General features: G+C 45.1%; 1 protein-coding gene across 1 annotated transcript in view; it reads right to left on the minus strand.

Moving 5' to 3' along the window:
• Positions 1-12,021, minus strand: part of LOC107122273 (PH and SEC7 domain-containing protein 3-like) — a gene marked incomplete at its 3' end in the record, with an annotated part of 69,923 nt that extends 57,902 nt beyond the window's left edge. Inside the window, exons 1-2 of the mRNA XM_015425320.1 lie at positions 11,994-12,021; positions 8,814-8,918 (exon numbers count right to left, since the gene is read on the minus strand). Coding sequence (XP_015280806.1) covers positions 8,814-8,918; positions 11,994-12,021 — 133 coding nt within the window. The remainder of the gene's footprint in view (positions 1-8,813; positions 8,919-11,993) is intronic.
• Positions 12,022-20,481: the final 8,460 nt, after the last annotated feature.

Consider the following 20,481-nt stretch of genomic DNA (forward strand, 5'->3'; position numbering starts at 1 on the left):
CCCCTAAGGTAGCCAATCCTAATTTCCTGCTGGGTGTGGCCAACTTGGGAGCCAGCCGGAACTCTGTTCCTGTACATTCCTGCCCCAAAATAGCCCTGCATGTGCCCCCCCCCCATCAGCAGATAGTTAAATCCATGGATTGGGGCTACATGGAACGCTAAACAGATTTTTCAGCAAACTTGGGGACTCCTCAGGTTTGCAGAAAAATCAGAAATGTTTAAAATGTTTTTTTTAAGTAATTGGGGAGGGGGTTTAAATTCTCTGGCAGTTGTCTTCGGAGCCCAGGACCTGCGCTGGGCCCCGCAGTGGTTATGCTGGGAAGCCATGCTGGGCCCAGAGGCAGCAGCACAGCCCAGGAGCTCCTCTGGGCCTGGCGGTAGCACAGCCTGGGAGCCTCGCTGGGCCAGGGGGAGCAGCCCGGGAGCCCTGCTGGTCCCAGTGGCAGCAGCCATGCATCCCAGGAGCTGCATGGAGCATGCTGCCAGCAGCAGCACAACCCAGGAGTTGTGCTGGGCCCATTGGCAACCACACAGCCCAGAAGCCATGTGGAGTATGCCACCAGCAGTGGGAAAGCCCCTGGGTCGCACTGGGCCTGGCATGAAAGTGAGGAAGATCCCCCCCCCCTCGGGTATCACAGGCCCACACTTGTATCATCTATTGAAAGATAATGTTATCTCCCTATATCCAGGGTGAAATTGTTTGAATTGGAAAATAGGGTGCAAAGTCATTCAATTTTATATTGGAAAGAAGAACGATGATGATGATATTAGGATTGTACCAGTCCTTGGTGCCACTTAGCCGGCTTCTACCTCTCACAAGAGAGGGAAGCCAAGTTCATTCTCTGCCCCCCATTCCTAGAAAAGTGAGAGGGATGAGTTTCCAGGTTAGCCAGATGGGCTTGTTCCTCTGTCCTTACAAAGGACTGGTGGACCTCCAGGGGTCTCCAAACCCCAGTTTAGTTTGATCTAGTTTTATGTTTATTATTTTTTTAAGTCGTGCATTGCCCTAATATAGCGTGAAAAAAAAGAATGGGGGTGGGAACACACCTTTCCTTTTCACAATGAAGTATCCTTGGTTTATTAAGGTATCTCATACTTCCTCTGATAGTGCCAAAAGGCCACGGGGGTTATGTGCTAATTTGTTTAATCTAATAAATGAGTTAAAATAGCAGATAACTAGAAGATGAAAATTTCTTGAACTGACTGGCAGCTCTTCCATTACGCAGTCTAGTCACCATCCTTCTACGTGTGCTCCAAGGACCACGTGGGTTATGTTCTACTATGTGCAGCACTAACAGAGGCTGAATAATATTTCAGTCAAAAAAAGAGTTCCATAAACATGTATCCGTTTGGAAACCCTGCACAGCACGAGCCAAGCTGTGCAAGTCCATAAATATTTCTTATGAGGCACTTCAAAGTTTTCTTCAGTCTGAATGCCGAAGTTATAGAATTTGTGCTAATGAATCAATAGCCCCTTTCTTCTCCCTTTCCTCTGAATAAATGTGCCCTTGGTTTTCTTTGCTTAGACTTCTTTCTTCCATGTCCAAGAAAGGGAGGGGGTCAGCGGGGAGGGAGAACTTTTTCCACGGTTGTCAAGTTTGGCCAAATATTCAAACAAGGACTTAAACCAGAAATAGCTGCCCAATAGCCAGGAGAAGGGAGGGCTGTTGATGGAGCATGGGCAATATCAACCATTACCTCAGCAGTATTCATTATCTGAGACCCTCTTCCTCTCACACAGAAGAGAAATGCGCAGCACGTTCCATTTTAAGATGTGAAACAGACAGTACCACCTTCAGTTCCTGCACCACGTAGTATGGAACCAGTACTGCCCACAGAGTGCTGCCCACAGTGTTCATCTTCCTCTGCCTACAGGTTTTTGTAACACTTCAAAAGGCAAAGAGCACACAATTTTTTTCCTTTAAGGAAAAGTCGTAAAAATGAGCTAGCATGGTGTAGTGTACAGGCCAGACTAGGAGCTTAGAGACCCGTGTTCAAATCTGCAGTCCACTAAGAGGACAAGGACGAAAAAAGGAAAAGACAAACTCAACCCAGATCACACCAACACTGCTGAAAGGGTCAAGATAACTTAAAGATAAATATTATTAAAATATATATTTTTATTTATGGTGTACACAATAGCACAGGGGTATCGAACTCATTTGTTATGAGGGCCAGATATGACATAAATGAGACCTTGTCGGGCTGGGCCATGTGTGTCATAAAATGTAATGGCAGGTAGCAGAGATATAAACATTATAAAGGACACAAACACGATTAAAGATTTTTTTTAAACTTAAAATAAAACATGCTTAAAATATTAGCACTCTTGCAATATTTTGTTTATTTAACAGTCTCTGATAACCTCTCGTTTTGAATTATTGCATCAAAATCTGGAGAAAATGTCCTGTAGCAATCTTGAGTATGCTGTTCAGGTGTGTTTCTGTAAGTTGCAAACCTACTTTTGATTTATTGACACTCACTACAGAAATCTCATGGTCAATGCTTTGAGCCTAAGACCCAGAGGAAAACATGAAATGGCTGGGCATTGTGAGCTTTTGTACATAAATTGCTTCATGTGCTGATCAAGAACATGTGAAGGCACCATGACACAAGCTGGGGGCTATGTGTTTGTCTACAAAACTTTAATCTTCCCCAGAGAATAGCTACAACTCCCATGTGGCAGTGCAAGAATAGAGAGACAGCAATATATATCAGCCTACTATCTGGGAAGTCTAGGTTCCAAATCCCCGGTCTAGAAAGGAGATGCATTGGGTGAACTTGGTCTGGACACACACACTCAGCCTAATCCACCTCACTGGCTTGTTGTTATTTCTCATCTAAATAGTTCACATTGCTTTCCTCCTGAGAAAGGCTGGATCATGAGGGCATGAATACAGTGAAAAGGGGGAGGCAAACCCAGTTGCACCCAGGAGAGCCCTGGCATAACGAGCCCAACTCTCTCTCTCTCCCCCTCTCTCTCACACACACAACCACACAACAAAGTTTTGGGTACAAAGAAGGCATGTCACTGCACAGAGGGGGAGAGGAGAATGTCATGTGGAGAGAAAAAGAGGGGTTTGAACTGATAAGAGAACAGAGAGCTTCTGATTGTAGAGAGAAAGAAACAGAAGAAAGCCTATGCTATTGGGTCCAGACAGAGAAGAGAATATACACTGGACTGGAGATAAAAAGCAGGAAGACTGAGAGTAGAAAAGAGTACAAAAGAGAGAAGATACAAAAAGCTCACACATTGAATAAAACTTTGTTGGTCTTAAAGGTGCTTTCTTTGTATCTCTCCCCTGTGATTGAGGGAACTGGGCAAAGCAAGCCCAGGAGACGAGCAGAGGGAGGAGCCTCAGCCAATGGAGGGAAGAGAGGCTTTGCTCTGTAGTTCTGTTGTGTGACTGACAGAGCCTGGCAAAACAAGCTCTCTCTTTTCCTCCCACTCTCTTTCTTCCCAAGGAAGGAGCCTCAGCCAATGGAGGGAAGAGAGGCTTTGCTCTCTGGCTCTGCTGTGCGATCCAGAGAGCCTGGCAAAGCAAGCTGTGTTACAGAAGAAAGCAAGAGAGAGGGAGACGTAAGTAGATGGCAGCCAGTTGCTTGTGGGACAACTCCTGTGGGGGCCGGATGTGGCCCACCGGCGCATGATTGACACCCCTGCAATAGCAAAGATTAAAAGATTAAAAACAAACAGCCTGAAGACCAGACTTCATAGAGCATCAACATATATCAAATGACCAATAGGAGTCGTATTATTGACCATTGAGGAAGGCTCTAGAGGCTGAAAGTTCCTATTGGTCATTTGATATATTCATCAACTATTTATGTGAAATCATCAATTCTATGTAAAATGACTGAAACTTATTTCAAGTTCATGTTTAGGGTTGCCAAATGTACTCACCTGTGCCGGCGGGGGACTTTGTGTTGTCTCCTGGTGTGCGTGCGCGCGCAAAGCGCGCGCCGCATGAACGTCACTTCCCTGTGACGTCATCACGCTGGGGCGGGGCACAGCCATTTGAGGGGAATCCATAGAGTTTTCACCTCAAATGGCTGTGCCCCGTCCCAGCGTGATGACGTCACAGGGAAGTGACGTGAATGCGGGGGTGGGGTTTCCCCCGGGCCCCGATTCCACGGGGGCAGAAATCGGGGCTCCAAAGCGGGGGGAATTCTGCCCCCCCGGGGGATTTGGCAGCCCTATGTATGTTGAAGTTCTATGAAGTCTCAGACCACTTGTTTTTAACCTTTTAATATTTGCTATTGTGCACACCATAAATAAAAAGATATTTTTGATAATATTTATCTGCAAGTTAGCTTGACCCTTCAAACAGTGGTGATCTTGGACCAGTCACACTCTCTTAACCTAACATTCCTCACAGAGTCGTCATTTTAAGAATAAAAAGGAAAAGGAGAGAATGATGTTTTAAACTGCTTGGGGTCTCCAGTAGGGAGAAAAGACGACTATCTAACGTAAATAAAAATGCACAAGGTACAAAATAAACACAAGTGGCTTGAAACCGATGCATCAAAAACAATCTTAACAAAATGACTGCAATCTAGATACAAAAACAAAAAATTGCATGTATAGTACACCAACCAAATTAGTCAAATTTAATAAAATTAGGTACCTAAGTGTTACTGCCCTGGCCTGGATGGCCCAGGCTAGCCTGAACTCATCAGAGCTCAGAAACTAAGCAGGGTGAACTCCGGTTAGTCTTTGGATGGGAGACCACCAAGAAAGTCCAGGGCCACTACACAGGGGCAGGCAATAGTGCCTCATGCCTTGGAAACCCTAAGGGGGGGCCACCGTAACTCAGCTGCAACTTGATGGCACTTTTCACCACCACCAAATGTTACCCAAAACAAAAGTACCACAGAACAGAATCTCAGAATAAGGGGAAGTCCACTCAAGAGCCCCTATTTTCCCAAGAAAGCCTTTACTGAAGTAGATGACATGGACACAGCCATCCCAAAAGGATGCTGCCTGTTCAGGATTGCTGTCACTAGTACAAGGGTAAAGCAGAAATCCTGAACTTTTATAGGGAAACAACGGAGACGAGACAATCACACCGCCAACAAATGCACAGGCATAGCCTGTGACAAAGCCCAAGCGGGCTTTGACAACCCTCAAAGCGAGAACAACATCTAAAATCATTTTGTGTACAATGGTTAATGAAAATGTTTTAAAATATTCAATACACTGATTAGAGTCAGCATTTTGCCTGTACAGTTCATAGATTGTGTCACTTGTATTGTGAGGCAAACATTTAAACAATTTCTGACGAAACTCAAGCCGGGTATGTTCTGAATGGATCATCTGCGGTTTCTGGCCTGTATCCTACTATTCTGGCAAGCCTTCCTCCAATTTAAATAACTCTTCCACCAGCGGAAGAGCTACTTAAGTAGGAGAAAGGCTCCTTTAGGGTGGAGGAAGCATTCACACTTTGCTGACCATAGATGACTCATTCTAATCTCTGAATTGCCCTGTGGATGTTAATACATGCTGAAGCATTTTTAAAGACATCTGTAGCTTGTTTACAAACGTTAGAGTAGATCAAGTGGAAGTTTTAATTTTGAGACTACTCATTTTCACTTTAATCTCTCTAATGAAGTCTTCGCAGCGGCAGAACATGTCTGATCTCCTTTGTTGATGTGTGTTCAGCAATGGGAGCTATTTTTGTGCATCTGGTTCAACCAGTTGGTTTCATTTTAAACTTTGTATGTTAGTGTGTGGGGTTTTTTAATTGTCCCACAGCCTATTTTGCTCATTTGTTCATCAGATTGGATGGAGGTTTCAATTTCCATATTTTAAAAAGTTGAATGCTTCTAAAACTTACAAAACCTTTTTGATCAGAAAACAAAAAAAAAGCAAGCATACCCTAGTAATCCACATTCCTCCCACACTGCCATTTCTATTGCTGGCTCAGTTTTACGGTCTAATTAAATACAAGGGAGACTGGGCTTCTAACAATCCATGTCCTTCCCCACCACTTCCTTGTATGGTCTGACCGCATGCAGCCCATGATGTCCACACATGCAATCCATTACTTCTGCCCTTCCACTGATATCTGACCATGAGGGACGGTGGGGGGGGGGTAACGCACAGCACTGTGACAACATATCTCAGGTATTCAACTAGGGACAAATTGGACTTGCATTGCCAGTTCCAGTTCCAGAGTTCCCAGCGATTTTTTAAAATTCACTCCTCAGCCATGCAGGGATCTGGTTCAGATTTTAACAGAGGGGCAGGTATAAGGCCATACTGCCATTTCTATTGCTGGCTCAGTTTTACGGTCTAATTAAATACAAGGGAGACTGGGCTTCTAACAACCCATGTCCTTCCCCACCACTTCCTTGTATGGTCTGACCGCATGCAGCCCATGATGTCCACACATGCAATCCATTACTTCTGCCCTTCCACTGATATCTGACCATGAGGGACGGTGGGGGGGGGGGTAACGCACAGCACTGTGACAACATCTCTCAGGTATTCAACTAGGGACAAACTGGACTTGCATTGCCAGTTCCAGAGTTCCCAGCGATTTTTTTAAAATTCACTCCTCAGCCATACAGGGATCTGGTTCAAATTTTAACAGAGGGGCAGGTATAAGGCCATTCATAATGGTATTACCCACAGTGGTATTAAGCATGCCGCTCTCTCCAGACCTGAAATGGCAACATAAAGCCACTATTTGCCTCACTGGGATAAAGGCATCTATAAATCTTTGTTTACCCCAGTGCTAAAATAGGGGCTCCCCGAGGCCATTTCTTTTTCGGAAAATGCCACAGGGGGCATTTGACCCTACCCATCCCTCTGTCCTGTTCTGAACTGGTGCCCCCCCCCAAAAAAAAATGTGAGTACTGCGTTTTTGAAGTCTCTGGAAACTTCAGACCCAAGCACAGTTAGAGTAGCAGTTAAGAGTGTCAGACTGGGGTCTGGGAGAGTCCAGATGGGAATCCCCACCCTGCCAGGGAAGCTGGCTGAGTGACCTTGGGCCAGTCACACGATCTCAGCCTACCCCACCTCACCAGTTGCTGTGATGAAGAAGCAAAAAATAACATAAGTTGGTTTAACTCCCAAATGGAGAGAAAGGAGGGTTATAAAAGGAAGCAAATATATAAATGGTTTGATCCCTGGATATCAGGAAAGGCAGACAGAACACTGAATTACAGCAAGTTGATTTCTCCAAGACTCTTAATACCCCCCCCCCCATTTAGTTCCACAAAGTGCTTGGAAAGAGAAGCTCAGAATGATACTACACTTCACACGGAAGACACCTTTTCCATGGGTTATTTATGACATATGGCATTCATGACCATAAGCATGACGTGCAGATAACACAGCAGCATTTTCAAAACCACACAGACGTACTTGGGAACTGGGCCAGGACTCCCCGATACATGCACACACAAGTTTTGCATTTGCTGTGAACAAACTCCGACATAACTGCAACAACTGTGTCTGCTGTACATGGTATCTTGATAGAGAGTGGGCTAGATCCCATTATCCATCAGTGCAAGGGGCTAGTTGTCACACACCTTTCTCACGTTCTTTTCCCTCCAGCAATCCTTCCTGATCCCGGGAAAGTTAAATCCTTGGATCACAGGACCCACATGGTCCAATAGCAGATCAGGAGGCTGCAGTGGAGAAGGGGCAGAATCTGCCTATCCCCCCCCCCCTTGTTAAAGCCATGCATTGATAGAAAAAAAGGGGAACAGGGCGATTTTACCCCTTCCTCCTCTCCATCCATTCCACTGTTCCTCCACATAGGTACCACAACCCCAAGAACAAACTTCCCCAGGACTGAAAATGGCTGCTGGGGTAGGGAAAAGGAAGACTGGTGATCACCAGTGCTTTCTAGTTATGGGCTCCAAATCAGCAATCTTGAATACAGAAAGACAGTGTCATGCATGTTTTCCAATATTCTTCAAGGTACTCCTAACCACAGAAACATACAGTTCAAACCCAGTTGATCTTAAGAGGTTAAAAGTTCCACCTTTCGCTTCTGCAGCTAGAAAACACCCCAGTTACCAAAACCCCACTTACTCCCTTCCTGACCTACTTGGACAATGGCCCAGGACCAATCTTTTTGCCTCCTTGTGGTTCCACTCTTTCTTTCAGTCAATTGAAACAGGAGGGGTTTCAGAAAAAGAACTCCACCGTGGCACTGTTACCAGTGGAAGCTATTTTGCTAGGGCTCTAATCACAGTTCGGTCTATATGTTCATTCTGGTAAACACAGCAAAGAGATAAAGTTAAGGAAAGGGGTTCAGAGAGACCCTCTCCCTCAACCTTGTGTGTTCTAAGCCTCGTTGATTAAAGAATTTGCCCTCGATCATCTCCTTTTCATATTTTACTTTGCAGGGATAGATATCTGTGGAAGACCGTAATGCAGAGTTCTCTCCACTCATACACCATTAATTCATGTCAGAGCTGCAGATATCTTAACCTTGCACAGATACATAATGCAATGACTTCTGTTCCAAAGCAGGATGTGGCTTAATAGACCAAAACCCGTTATATGTCTAGAGTCTTTCATACCCAGACTGTGGCTCACCGCACTACCATGAAATGTGTCTACGGACGTTTTCAGGGAGTGCACTAGTTGGCCACAGGTGGAACAATCTGCACATTCCCAGCAAACCCTCTCTTCTCACCTCCACCATGTTCAACACACATCCTGCCACATGTAAAACAGGTTGTGTTAATTGTAAAAAGTGCTATGTGAGAGCTGGTGCACACAGATTGCCAGGGTGCAAACTTAGCCACAGTTAGAAGAATTCACTTGGGGGGGGGGGGAGAACCAGTTCTTACCAGATTCTGGAGTTGTGTCATTTTCTGATCCACCAAATAAAAATTCGTACTTGGCCTTAGCAACACTCTGGGAATGAGCCGATGCACCATTAACCCAAACAAATGCTTCTCCCTGCAAACAAAAGAGATAAAAACCACACAGTTCAATGATACATTCCACTGACGATTCTTGTCTCAAAACAACAGGAGTGGGATTTTTTTAAGGGCGCACTGGCCTTGAACACTGTGCAAAGGCAAAGATACTTGGTCCTCAGATGCACAGGCAATCACACAGAATGGGAAGGAAAGAATGTTTTCCCACCAGCAAAAAGCTTGCTCAGCAAACTAAATTACTGCAATTATTGGTTGTGTTGTGTGACTAACAGAGCACTCCTGTGCATAATTTGCAGGGAGATGGTTCCAAATGAAACCTGAAAATCCTTACAATCCTGTACCATCCTTCTGTACACATTTCCAAAGTGTACCAGATTGCCTGGAAAAGACACAGTCAATGCAATCCTAAGCAAAATGACTTCATTCTAAATTCACTGAAGTCAATGGGCTCAGAAGGGAGTAACTCGGATTAGGACTGCATTGTGTCTCTCCACACAAACCACATCTAGAACCCTTACACCAAAGGAAGCGACACAGGAAAAGGGGAAAAATTTGATCTTCTATGATGCAGCAATTGAGTTCAAATGGATGGGACTGCTCATTGTGGAGAGCAGCAAAAATGCGTCCCCTCCCCCCCCCTTTTGCTTGCTTCATAAAAACAGTTATAAACAACAAAAGACAAGCTCGTGCCTCAGCAACAGACTATACGGACAGACAAAAGCTGCTAAGCCTCGCAGGGACAGACTTTGTGGGTGGGAGGCCTATAAAACAGTTGCTACTAGAGATTTAAAGATTTGTGCAACCAGAAGTAATCCACAGGTTTTGCACTATAAAGCCACCCTCGCTGTAAAGTCCTTTCAGCAGTGCTCCTATCGTTTCCAAAGATGGCATCACAAAGTCAATTTATGCAATTTGGTTCAGAGGTCTTAAAATAATCCTCATGGAAAAAGCACATGACCAATCTTTTCAAGGGTTTCTGAAGATTTTAATCTTCTCCGTTTTGCTAGGAGCAGTAATTAGTTCTGTTAGAATACAGTGAAAGCACTTAAAATCTGTTCCGTTATAGCCTAGGGTCAAATAATAAAATTAATCATTACCATTCACATGGTGCATCTCAACAGTTCAAAGCATTGCAGAGACTTCATCAAAAGCATGAAGCCACCTTCTGCCTAATCCGGCCATTGAATGACCTACCCTAAGTTTCCAGTGGGCACTCCAAAATTTTTTCCCAGACTTAGCACCAGAAATCTGTGTTTTAACAGGGAGCCAGGGCACTGAACTCAGCATCTGGCATGCAAAGCATATGCTTGGCCCCTCAAGTCTTGGGCCCTTCATCTCATTACTACAGTATTGTAAAGCAGGCCAATATTATTACAGCATCCATATGATATGGTGGGCACGAAGGTCGAGAGTTTCACAACACAGCCGCCATTTTCAGTGTTTCTTTTCAAAAGGGACAGCTATGCTAACATGCATGCATGCGTGGAGAGCAATGCCACAGTTCCTGCCTCTTTTGTGACATATGCTGAGGGGGACAGGAGAATGGCGAGGCCACTCAGCAATGGAGAGGATTTCAACATGGACTGGACCCTTGGCTTCTTCCTCAGAATGGCCAACTTCCTGGCATTTGGCCTGTGTTTCCTCTCCTCAGCTCTGCTTCCCAGGGCTCTGGCCTTGATATCAGTCAAGGTCATAACTCCGGCTCCCCCTTTACCATCATGTGACTGATGTCTCATGAAGATGATACCACCTCTCTGAAACCCGATACCAAGGAATACCAGGGCTCAGGACACAGAGGCAAGCAATAGCAAGCCACCTCTCTGAAACATCTAAGCCTGGCTAGGAGTCACCAGAAGTCCCCATGACTTCCAGGCATACAAGCACATATGCACACGCACGCACACACAAACACAAAATACCCACCCAAAAATAACCCTACTCTTCTTTTTGTTGTGATTTTTGTTTGAAAATGCAGACCCTTCAACTAAAACTTCAGCTGATAAACAAGCAGTGGTGAATTTTTAATACTTGCAGGCAAAATGTTAAGGCAGGGGATATTTTGAGGCTCAGCAACATATGAAATCTCAATACAATATGTGCACATTTTCATATGCCCTCTGCTATTGAGACAAAGTTGTTTTTGTTTCTTTTTTTAAAAAAAGAATGCAAAGTAGACTGTGATCCTTTGTCCTGGCAGGACCAAATCAGGTGCATCAAAGTAAAAACCCTGTTTCGGCCACAGCCCCCAGGTTCTTCCTCAAGGCACCTTTCTCTGCAAATTCACAGTTTGGTATGGCTTGGAGGAAACTTTTCAGTGGGGATTTCTGGTTTGTAGATATATTACACAGCTGAGAGCCAGTCTGGTACGGGGGTTATGGAAGTTCTTTGTTATAAAGCTGTGTCTCTCCAACCCAGCCCAGCCATCCGTTCACCACACTCGGCATGACCAAGGCAATTTAGGCTTTTACCTAGGATATAAATATTCACACAGTAATGAGCTTTTCCATTAGGCTACAGACATAATAAATATTTTAAAAGGCTGATGTTTTTAGGAGCAATTGTTGGGGACGATCATCCACCCAAATGCTCCATGAGAACTCAAATTACCTACAAGTTCAGTGAGTGTTGCACTGGGAATGGTTTTCTACCACCACACTAGACAAATCTGTACAGCAAGCATCATTTAACCAGTTTGCAATTGACTTTAGAGAAAACTAGATGAGAGGGGAGTTTTGTGAAGTTGTGTACAGACAGTCCCATTAAAACAAAACAACACAATCTGAATCCGTCGCTTTCAGGGCACTGTAAGAAAAGATACTAGAGTAAAGCTGAAGCTATTCACGAACAGAGATGTCACCACAGTTCATAGTTGTCCCATCTAATGCTCAGTTGTATTACAAATCAAGCCTCATTCCCTCCAGAAATTCTTCTCCAGCTCATAATGTAAAATGAGATTCTGCGCATGCGCCATCAACATTCATTTGCATGTGCAGCAGCTCCAATATTCACCCCATACTCTCTTCATGAAAAGACTTGACAACTGCAATCAACTGCAACCAGAATGTCTGATTCAAATAAAGGAGATACTTCTTCCAAACGCTGTCTGTCCATCCATTCGCTCAATCCAATCTGGAGTTCCCAAAGAGGTGGTCTTTATACCCCACTTTTCTCTGCCCTAAGGAGTTTCAAGGTGGCTTACAATTGCCTTCCATTCCTCTCCCCACAACAATAACCTCGTGTTTTGCAAGATGGTTTGAGTAGGAAATGGAGCTGCGGTGGCTCAAGTGGTTAAGACGCTGAACTGCAGGCTGTGGAAGGTCAGTAGTTCAGCGGTTCAAGACCCGGGTGCCGCAAGACAGGGTGAGCTCCTGTCTCTAGTTCCAGCTCCTGCCAACCTAGCAGTTCGAAAGCAAGAAATTGCAAGTAGATAAATAGGGACCACTTCGGTGGGAAGGTAACAGCGTTCCGTGCGCCTTGGTGTTTAGTCATGCCGGCCACATGACCACAGAAACGTCTTCGGACAGCGCTGGCTCTTTGGCTTTGAAACGGAGATGAGCACCGCAACCCTAGAGTCGGATTCGACTGGCTTTCGAGCAAGGGGACCTTTACCTTTACCTTGAGTAGGAAAGAGGCTGGATTTCCACGTTATGGGGGAGATACACTAAAATGGATATGTCCAACACCATCCGTGCACGTGACAATATTATGGGTTATGATTTACCATTTGAAGGGCTGTGACTTACCATTTGATTCTATGACTGGCTTAGTATGTTACATACAGAGCTTATAATGAGCTTGTTAACTGCTGCATGACAATTTGTCACATTTCCTATGTAGCCCCTAATATTAATGATGAATTATGAGAATATGGAAAATAGATCTCATGTCCCAAAAGTGACAAAACAAAGTATAGATGAAGAAGATTTACGAGTGGTAAGTTTATGGATAGGCTTTGTTTGCAACATCATGGATCACTATGGTTAACAATGGTCTTTTGCCTTTTGAGTTTTTCTGAAACTTTGTTATGAGTATTCTTTTTGTATTGTATTTTTGTTGCATTTCTCCATCTTTTTTCTTAATAATCTTTTTTTAAAAAAAGTATTATGGTGGGAACTCTCCAAAAAAATTCCAAACTGCTAGCCATCTGAGCCTGCAGGACCAAAATAAAACAGAGTACCCTGGCATCATAAAAACTAACTATACTTATTCCAGCAAAAGTTTCACGACTCTCAGCTCACTTCCTCAGATGAACTGGAAGGTACATAAAAGTCTCAGCCTAATGGATATGCGCTCCTATGCATCTGATGAAGTGAACTCTGACTCACAAAAGCTTCTGCTGGGATAACTTTTGTTGATATTTATAGTGCCTCTGGATGTTTGTTTTATTTTTCTCCTTGAAAAAGACACTGTTCTCCAAACCGAGCTTGTCAGTGCTGTGCCAATTACAAATCAAGACAATGACCATGCACCCACTGCTACTCAGAAATCCTTGTATTCTAATACTGTGTGTCGGTCACTATGTGACAGAATCAATGAAAACAAATCTGATATAAGAAATCATGATACTCAGTAGGTGAACATTTTCAACTTCCTGACTGCAGATCTGAAGGTCACCATTTTAGAAAAAAGCTGCAAAGAGAACGCTAAACATGAAACTGCTCAATTAGAACTCATCAAGACATTCAACATGTTCTGTCCTCCTGGTTTAAACCGAGACTTGGGTTTCCTCACTCATAATTCTGAATAATCCAACCTTTTAGAAATGTTTAGAAATTTTAACAAGCCATTTGCAACATGTTGTATCGTATCATAACCCTTTACTAAGCACGGTCAGTCCTGATCAGTATTTATACCAGGGTCACTATGCAGAGGCAGGCAATGGCAAACCACCTCTAAATGCCTCTTGCCTTGAAACCCCTACAGGGTGACTTGACAGCAAAAGCAAAAAAATGTCAGCTAATTATCTCATGCTTCAGACTGCTTCTTCCTTAGTCTACTTTACTGCACTTTTGTGCAGTATTTATTGTGCTTTTGTGTAAACATCTTGGGAGAGAGAGGCTAGAACCTCTGACCTCTCTCATCTTCCGTTATAATAACAACCCAGCCATTCCAGTCCTTGACAGAGAATCACACATGACACCGGGCCTCTCTTTGCTCAACTGCTTCCCTTTTCCTCCTCTCCTGCAGCAACTGTCTGGACAAATGTGAGGCAAATGATTCTCTTTCTTCCCATGGCATCTGAAGAAGTGAGTTCTGGGCCACAAAAGCTCACGCTGGACTAAATATTGTTAGTCTTTAAGGTGTCACTGAACTTCTGTTCTGTTTTGTCTCCACCCACCTTGGGCTTTACACCAGAGAGAGTTTGGACCCCTCCTCATATCCTGTCTAAAAGAGGGAACCCACTCTCCTTCTCATGCCACCAAGGCAATGGGAGAAGCTTCAGACCAAAGCCCAAGCTGCATCTCCTTTCCACATCAATGTAACACCCCATTTCCAAACAGGCAAAGTTGTTATGTGAAACCACAGTTTGGGTTCCTCCTGCACAGCCCAGCACACTTCATATGGCTCTCCGGGGGCACAGGAAGAAACCTATCTGCAGTGTCTCATATACTACCAGGTCCAGTACAGCAGAGCTGCGGTGGCTCAAGTGGTTAAGACGCTGAACTGCAGGCTGTGGAAGGTCAGTAGTTCAGTAGTTCGAGACCCGAGTTGCCGCATGACGGAGTGAGGTCCCGTCTCTAGTTCCAGCTCCTGCCAATCTAGCATTTCGAAAGCAAGAAATTGCAAGTAGATAAATAGGTACCACTTCGGTGGCGTTCCGTGCGCCTTGGTGTTTAGTCATGCCGGCCACATGACCACAGAAACGTCTTCGGACAGCGCTGGCTCTTCGGCTTTGAAATGGAGATGAGCATCGCAACCCTAGAGTTAGACTCGACTGGCTTTTGAGCAAGGGAACCTTTACCTTTACCAGTACAGCACAAAAGCTATAACGGCTACACCACTGCTTTATAAGAGGCTTCTCCAATTTGACAGCATACAGCTGTGAGAAGCACAACTGCTGTTTGGTTTTTTGGCAAGGGCATTTAGTTAATGCAACCAGTCAGCTGGATATTATCAGAATCTGTCTCTGCCCCCCCCCCCCCTAGTCATTACAAAACTGAATGCAAATGCATTCTGGCAGGCTTGCTTTATTACTTCCTGTGCTGTTGAGGAGTTTTATCTTTCTGGTCCAAAGTGTGTGCCTCTTCTTACAGGAGCTACTGTAAGCTCTGAGAAGCTTCAGACCAAAGCCCAAGCTGCATCTCCTTTCCACATCAATGTAACACCCCATTTCCAAACAGGCAAAGTTGTTATGTGAAACCACAGTTTGGGTTCCTCCTGCACAGCCCAGCACACTTCATATGGCTCTCCGGGGGCACAGGAAGAAACCTATCTGCAGTGTCTCATATACTACCAGGTCCAGTACAGCAGAGCTGCGGTGGCTCAAGTGGTTAAGACGCTGAACTGCAGGCTGTGGAAGGTCAGTAGTTCAGTAGTTCGAGACCCGAGTTGCCGCATGACGGAGTGAGGTCCCGTCTCTAGTTCCAGCTCCTGCCAATCTAGCATTTCGAAAGCAAGAAATTGCAAGTCGATAAATAGGTGCCGCTTAGGTGGGAAGGTAACAGCATTCTGTGCGCCTCGGCGTTTAGTCGTGCCGGCCACATGACCACGGAGACATCTTTGGACAGCGCTGGCTCTTTGGCTTGGAAAGGGAGATGAGCGCCGCCCCCTAGAGTCGGATTCGACTGGCTTTCGAGCAAGGGGTAAACCTTTGCCTTGACTGAAACATTCTATTGTTAACAGCCTCGTTCAGGTCTTGCAAACCGAGGGCCTTTGTGGCTTCCTTGACTGAGTCCATCCGTCTCCTGTTGGGTCTTCCTCTTTTCCCGCTGCCTTCCACTTGTCCTGGCATTACTGCCTTTTCCAGTGAGTCTTGTAGCATATGAGAAGCATGCACACCCTCAGTTCAGACGTCACGGCAAAACCAGTTCCTGACGCTTAACTACCGTCTAGTGCAAGGGTCGTCAACACCGTTCTCAGCCTGCAGGCACCTTTGGACTTCTGACACGGCACAGAGGGCACAGCCACTGGTCTCAAGAAATGTGAAAGAGATGGCAGGGGGTGTGGCGACTATTTTTGATTTTGCCACTGACCAGCTGTAAACCTCTAGGGCAAGTTACATGTCCTAATCTGGAAAGATCCCAAGTGTACACCGAACTATGCCCCAGCCACACTACAGCCCAGGGCAGGTCAGCTCTCAGGAAGTCGTTGGTTATCTACGGACACAATAAATCTTCCTTTTAAAAAAATATATATATACATGGGAGCAGCTTCCAAGACCTTTTTTCCCACCGAATCTGGGCAGCAAGGCTACGGTTCTGCACCCAGTTATGAAACATGCATCAGTCTGCTTCAGTCTTGTTTTACTCGGTGGCTTCCTGCACAGACAGAGTATATTGTGTAAAGGGACTATGCATCTCAGCCGTGAAACCAGGAAATGTCCAGTTAAAATTCTGACTGCCATCAACTTCCTAAACTGCCCACTAACCCCGAAGTCCCGCCAGGCCCCGTCTGCAATATGAAAGTTCAAATAGGGACCTAATAATTTAGTCATTTTTATCTCATTCTTGCTCTCTAAAGAGATCAGGGCAGCACACAGCCGTCTCTCTGCTTCCATGTTTACCCTCACAACTACCCTGTGAGGTGGGCTCCTTTTGTAGCAGGAACTCCTTTGCATATTAGGCCACACACCCCTAATGTAGCCAATCCTCCAAGAGCTTACAGAGCTCTTCTTACAGGAGCTACTGTAAGCTCTTGGAGGATTGGCTACATTAGGGTTGTCCGGCCAAGGTCACCCTGCGGGCTTTACAACACAGTGGGGATTTGACCCTGGCCCTCCCTGGCCTTCCCAGGTCCTAGCCCAAAGCACTAACTGCTCCGGTACACCCCCAGGAGAGCATTATGCTCTTCACAGAACAACCTGCCGGTGGTCCCCAGCCCGAGAGATATCCGGCTATCCTCAACCAGGGCCTTTTTGGCCCAGGCCCCAACCAGTGTTCCCTCTAAGCTGAGTTAGTGTGAGTTAGCTCACATTTTTTCAGCCTCTGGCTCACACAGTTTTGTCTTAGCTCACGAAGGGTGGCTCCAGGGCAAACTAATCTATGCAGCAGCCAAATCGCTCGCTCACAATTTCAATGCCAGTAGCTCACAAAGTAGAATTTTTGCTCACAAGACTCCACAGCTTAGAGGGAGCAATTGGCCCCATCCCGGTAGGACTCTCTGCCAAATAACATCAGGGGCCCAGCAGGATCTTATGCAATTCCACAGGGCCTGTAAGGCAGAGATGTTCCGCCAGGTGTCTGGTTGAGGACAGCGAGGGTTTACATTATGACTGGCACCCTACCTGGATCCCTACTCCTTGTGGGGTTCACTCCCTCCCCATGCTTACGAAGCATTCACAGACCAGATGTGGGAGGGAACGGCAAAATTTTTCACCACTTGCTTTTAATTAATAACATGCTGGATATGGTTGTATGTTTTTAAAATTTGTACATTGCCTTAAGCCCCGTAGCTAGGGAATTCTTTGGGAGGGGGCCTGTCAGCTAATTAAATGAAAGTACAGTGCAGGTGGTAAGTCTGGGGGCAGCCCAGGAGGGAGGGGGCCCAGAAGAAACACTAGGGGGCCGGGCCCCGTGGGCCCCATGTTAGCTACGGGCCGGAGCCCCACAATCGTGAGGATTGGGCGATTAATAAATAAGAAATAAGTACACCAAGCTGGCTCTTGAACACCACCGTTATAAAATGTACATGCTCATCTGAAGTGAGATATAAATGCTCTACCTTATGGAGAGTTTTATTTTGCTGCAAGGACATCTAATGGACACCTGGCTTCAGCGAGACCAAACATTCCCCTTGGTGCAAGGTTGAGAATGAGGAATTTGAATGCCGACCAACAGCAATTCCTGTTTGCTGTGACTGTCCAGGAGTTACACTGGGATTCCCCCGTCATACATTAACACGCAGTCCTTCTGGGACATGTCACAAGAAATTCTGAGCCGCAGGATCTCAGCAAGAGCCCATCAAGTACCGTCACAAGTAATAACTGGATAACACCCGTGTAGCCACAGCTGCTCTAAGATGCCACCCAAGAAGACTACCAGAGCGCTGGAAACACAGGAAGCCAACGCTATGGGCCTGGAAGAGTTCATTAAACAGATTCTAGAAAAGGAGGTCTCCAAAATTAGGGGGCTCCCTGCAGACACAAAGATGACCCACTCTTGGGTTCTTCATCTCCTATTCCCGGGAGATGGGAGAAAGCCAGAACTGGCTCTACTCTAAAGAATCACCATTGTAGGAAGATATACTGGCAACTGTAGGGCCTTCCATGAATTTTCAGAGGGTAGCCGTGTTGGTCTCGTCTCCAGTAGAACAGTTAGCTTCGAATCCAGTAGCACCTTAGAGCCCAACAAGATTTTTAGGGTTTTGAGAGTCAAAGCTTCCTTTCGTCAGATGCAAGCTGGAATGGAGTCCTCATATCCCAGTCAGAAGGTGGGAGGGGTGTTGCAGAGAAGGAACTCAGAATGCAAAAGTACGACGTTCATAGTAATTAGCTTGATTAGAGCAGAAGAAAAATGTCTAGGGCAGATAATTAGCAACTGTAGTGAGATAAGAATCCTATGTCCCTATTCAGTCCTGGGGGTCCACTGTTTCGAACATGCAAATGAACTCAAGTTCGGCAGTCTCACATTGTGATCTCCCCTTGAAGTGTCTCTGTTTGAGTTCTTCTTTCTTTTGACTGGGATATAAGGATTCAGAGATCCCTATTCCAGCTTGTATCCCACAAAAGGAGCTTTGACACTCGGAAAGGTTATACCCAAAAAATCTTGTTGGTCTCAGAGATGTTCCAGGACTCGAATGTAACGGGTAACTGTAGAGGAGTGGAAACGCTATGCATTGCTGTAGTAGGTAAGAGCAAGAATCCAGTAGCACCTTGAAGACTAACAAAATATGTGGCAGGTGATGAGCTTTCATGAGTCACTGCTCACTACTTCAGTGCTCTTGCTCTTTTCTAACACAGCTACCCATCTTGATCTATGCATTGTTGTGTTGTGCTTTTATATCTTTTTTCTTTATGATTTTAAATTTGTAAACCCCACTGAGTCCTGTAAATCCAGAGGAAGGCAGCATTAAAAATATGTATTTAAATTTGCCTCTATCAAAATTACTGAGAAACTGGGGTGCTAACTGCAGCTTTCCACTTTTATCCCTGTAAAGAAGAAGAAGAGAAGAGATTGGATTTATACTCCGCCCTTCACTACCCAAAGGAGTCTCAGAGCTGCTTACAAACTCCTTTCCCTTCCCCGCCCCACAACAGACACCCTGTGAGGTAGGTGGGGCTGAGAGAGCTCTGACAGAAACTGCTCTTTTTCAAGGACAACTCTTGTCAGAACTATGGCTTGCCCAAGGTCATCCAGCAGGTGCAAGTGGAGGAGTGGGGAATCAAACCCGGTTCTCCTAGATTAGAGTCCTCGCACTTAACCAGTACACCAAACTGGGTGACATCAATTTTCAGTTTTGCTTTTGTTTTCTTCTTTAATTGAGGGAAAGGGACCTGAATAACCGTGGGGGGAAGGCCAGAGCTTCTGCACTAGTGGTAACTGGCCTTTAATCCACTACTGCCCACCGACTATGCAGCATTAATATTAATGCCTACCACACACACACATCCACAAGCTTAAAAAACAGGACATCAAAAAGCACTCAAGACAAGGCAACTTTCTTTATGTAGGTATATATATGATATATAAGCATACAGTGAGCAGCTCTCAGGCGTACAGTTAATGAGATTCTTATGCCTGATGGCTATCAGCCAACTTGTTAATAGGTTTGCTTCCTATTTGCCACTTTAAGACTTAGAAATCTAAGATTTTATCCTCAGGGTGGGGTGAGCCATATAAGACAGCTTTGAAAGCGGGAGAAGCAGCTGCTTAAAATCCTGAATTTCCACCCCAAAACAAAATTCTGAATACCTTCTAAATATATAGATCACTCACCACCACCCCAGGGGGGGTGTAATCCCAGTTAAGAATCACTGCTTTGATCATAGCCCTGCTTTGCTCACAGGAGTCTACGGTTACTATCCAATGTACACTTCCCTGGGAGTAAGCCCTACTGAATAACATGAAACTTACTTCTCAGTAGACGTGCTTAGGATTGCTCCCTACGTTTCCCATCAGCTGAAACAGCAGCCAAAAATCTTGTTTAAACCAGTTCTTAAACACCTTAATATGCCTTTCGGCCTCCCAAATACTATCCAAGGAAATTGCGTATCGATTTCACCACACATTATCTTTGTTCAACGATTCCCCCAAGAAAGGTCTTTCGTTCAGTAGCCATTACAGAAATACATTGTCCGTCATTCCGAACCTCTCAAAAGCTGTTCCAAGAACTCTCCAAGTTCATCTCAGCGATATGGTAAATTGAGTCTTATTTCGGACACTAAAAACAGGATCCTGGCAATCAGACGGGACAGAAG

The sequence above is a fragment of the Gekko japonicus genome, unplaced genomic scaffold (assembly GCF_001447785.1).
Source record: "Gekko japonicus isolate JY-2015 unplaced genomic scaffold, Gekko_japonicus_V1.1 scaffold4328, whole genome shotgun sequence".
NCBI classification, from domain to species: Eukaryota; Metazoa; Chordata; class Lepidosauria; order Squamata; family Gekkonidae; genus Gekko; species Gekko japonicus.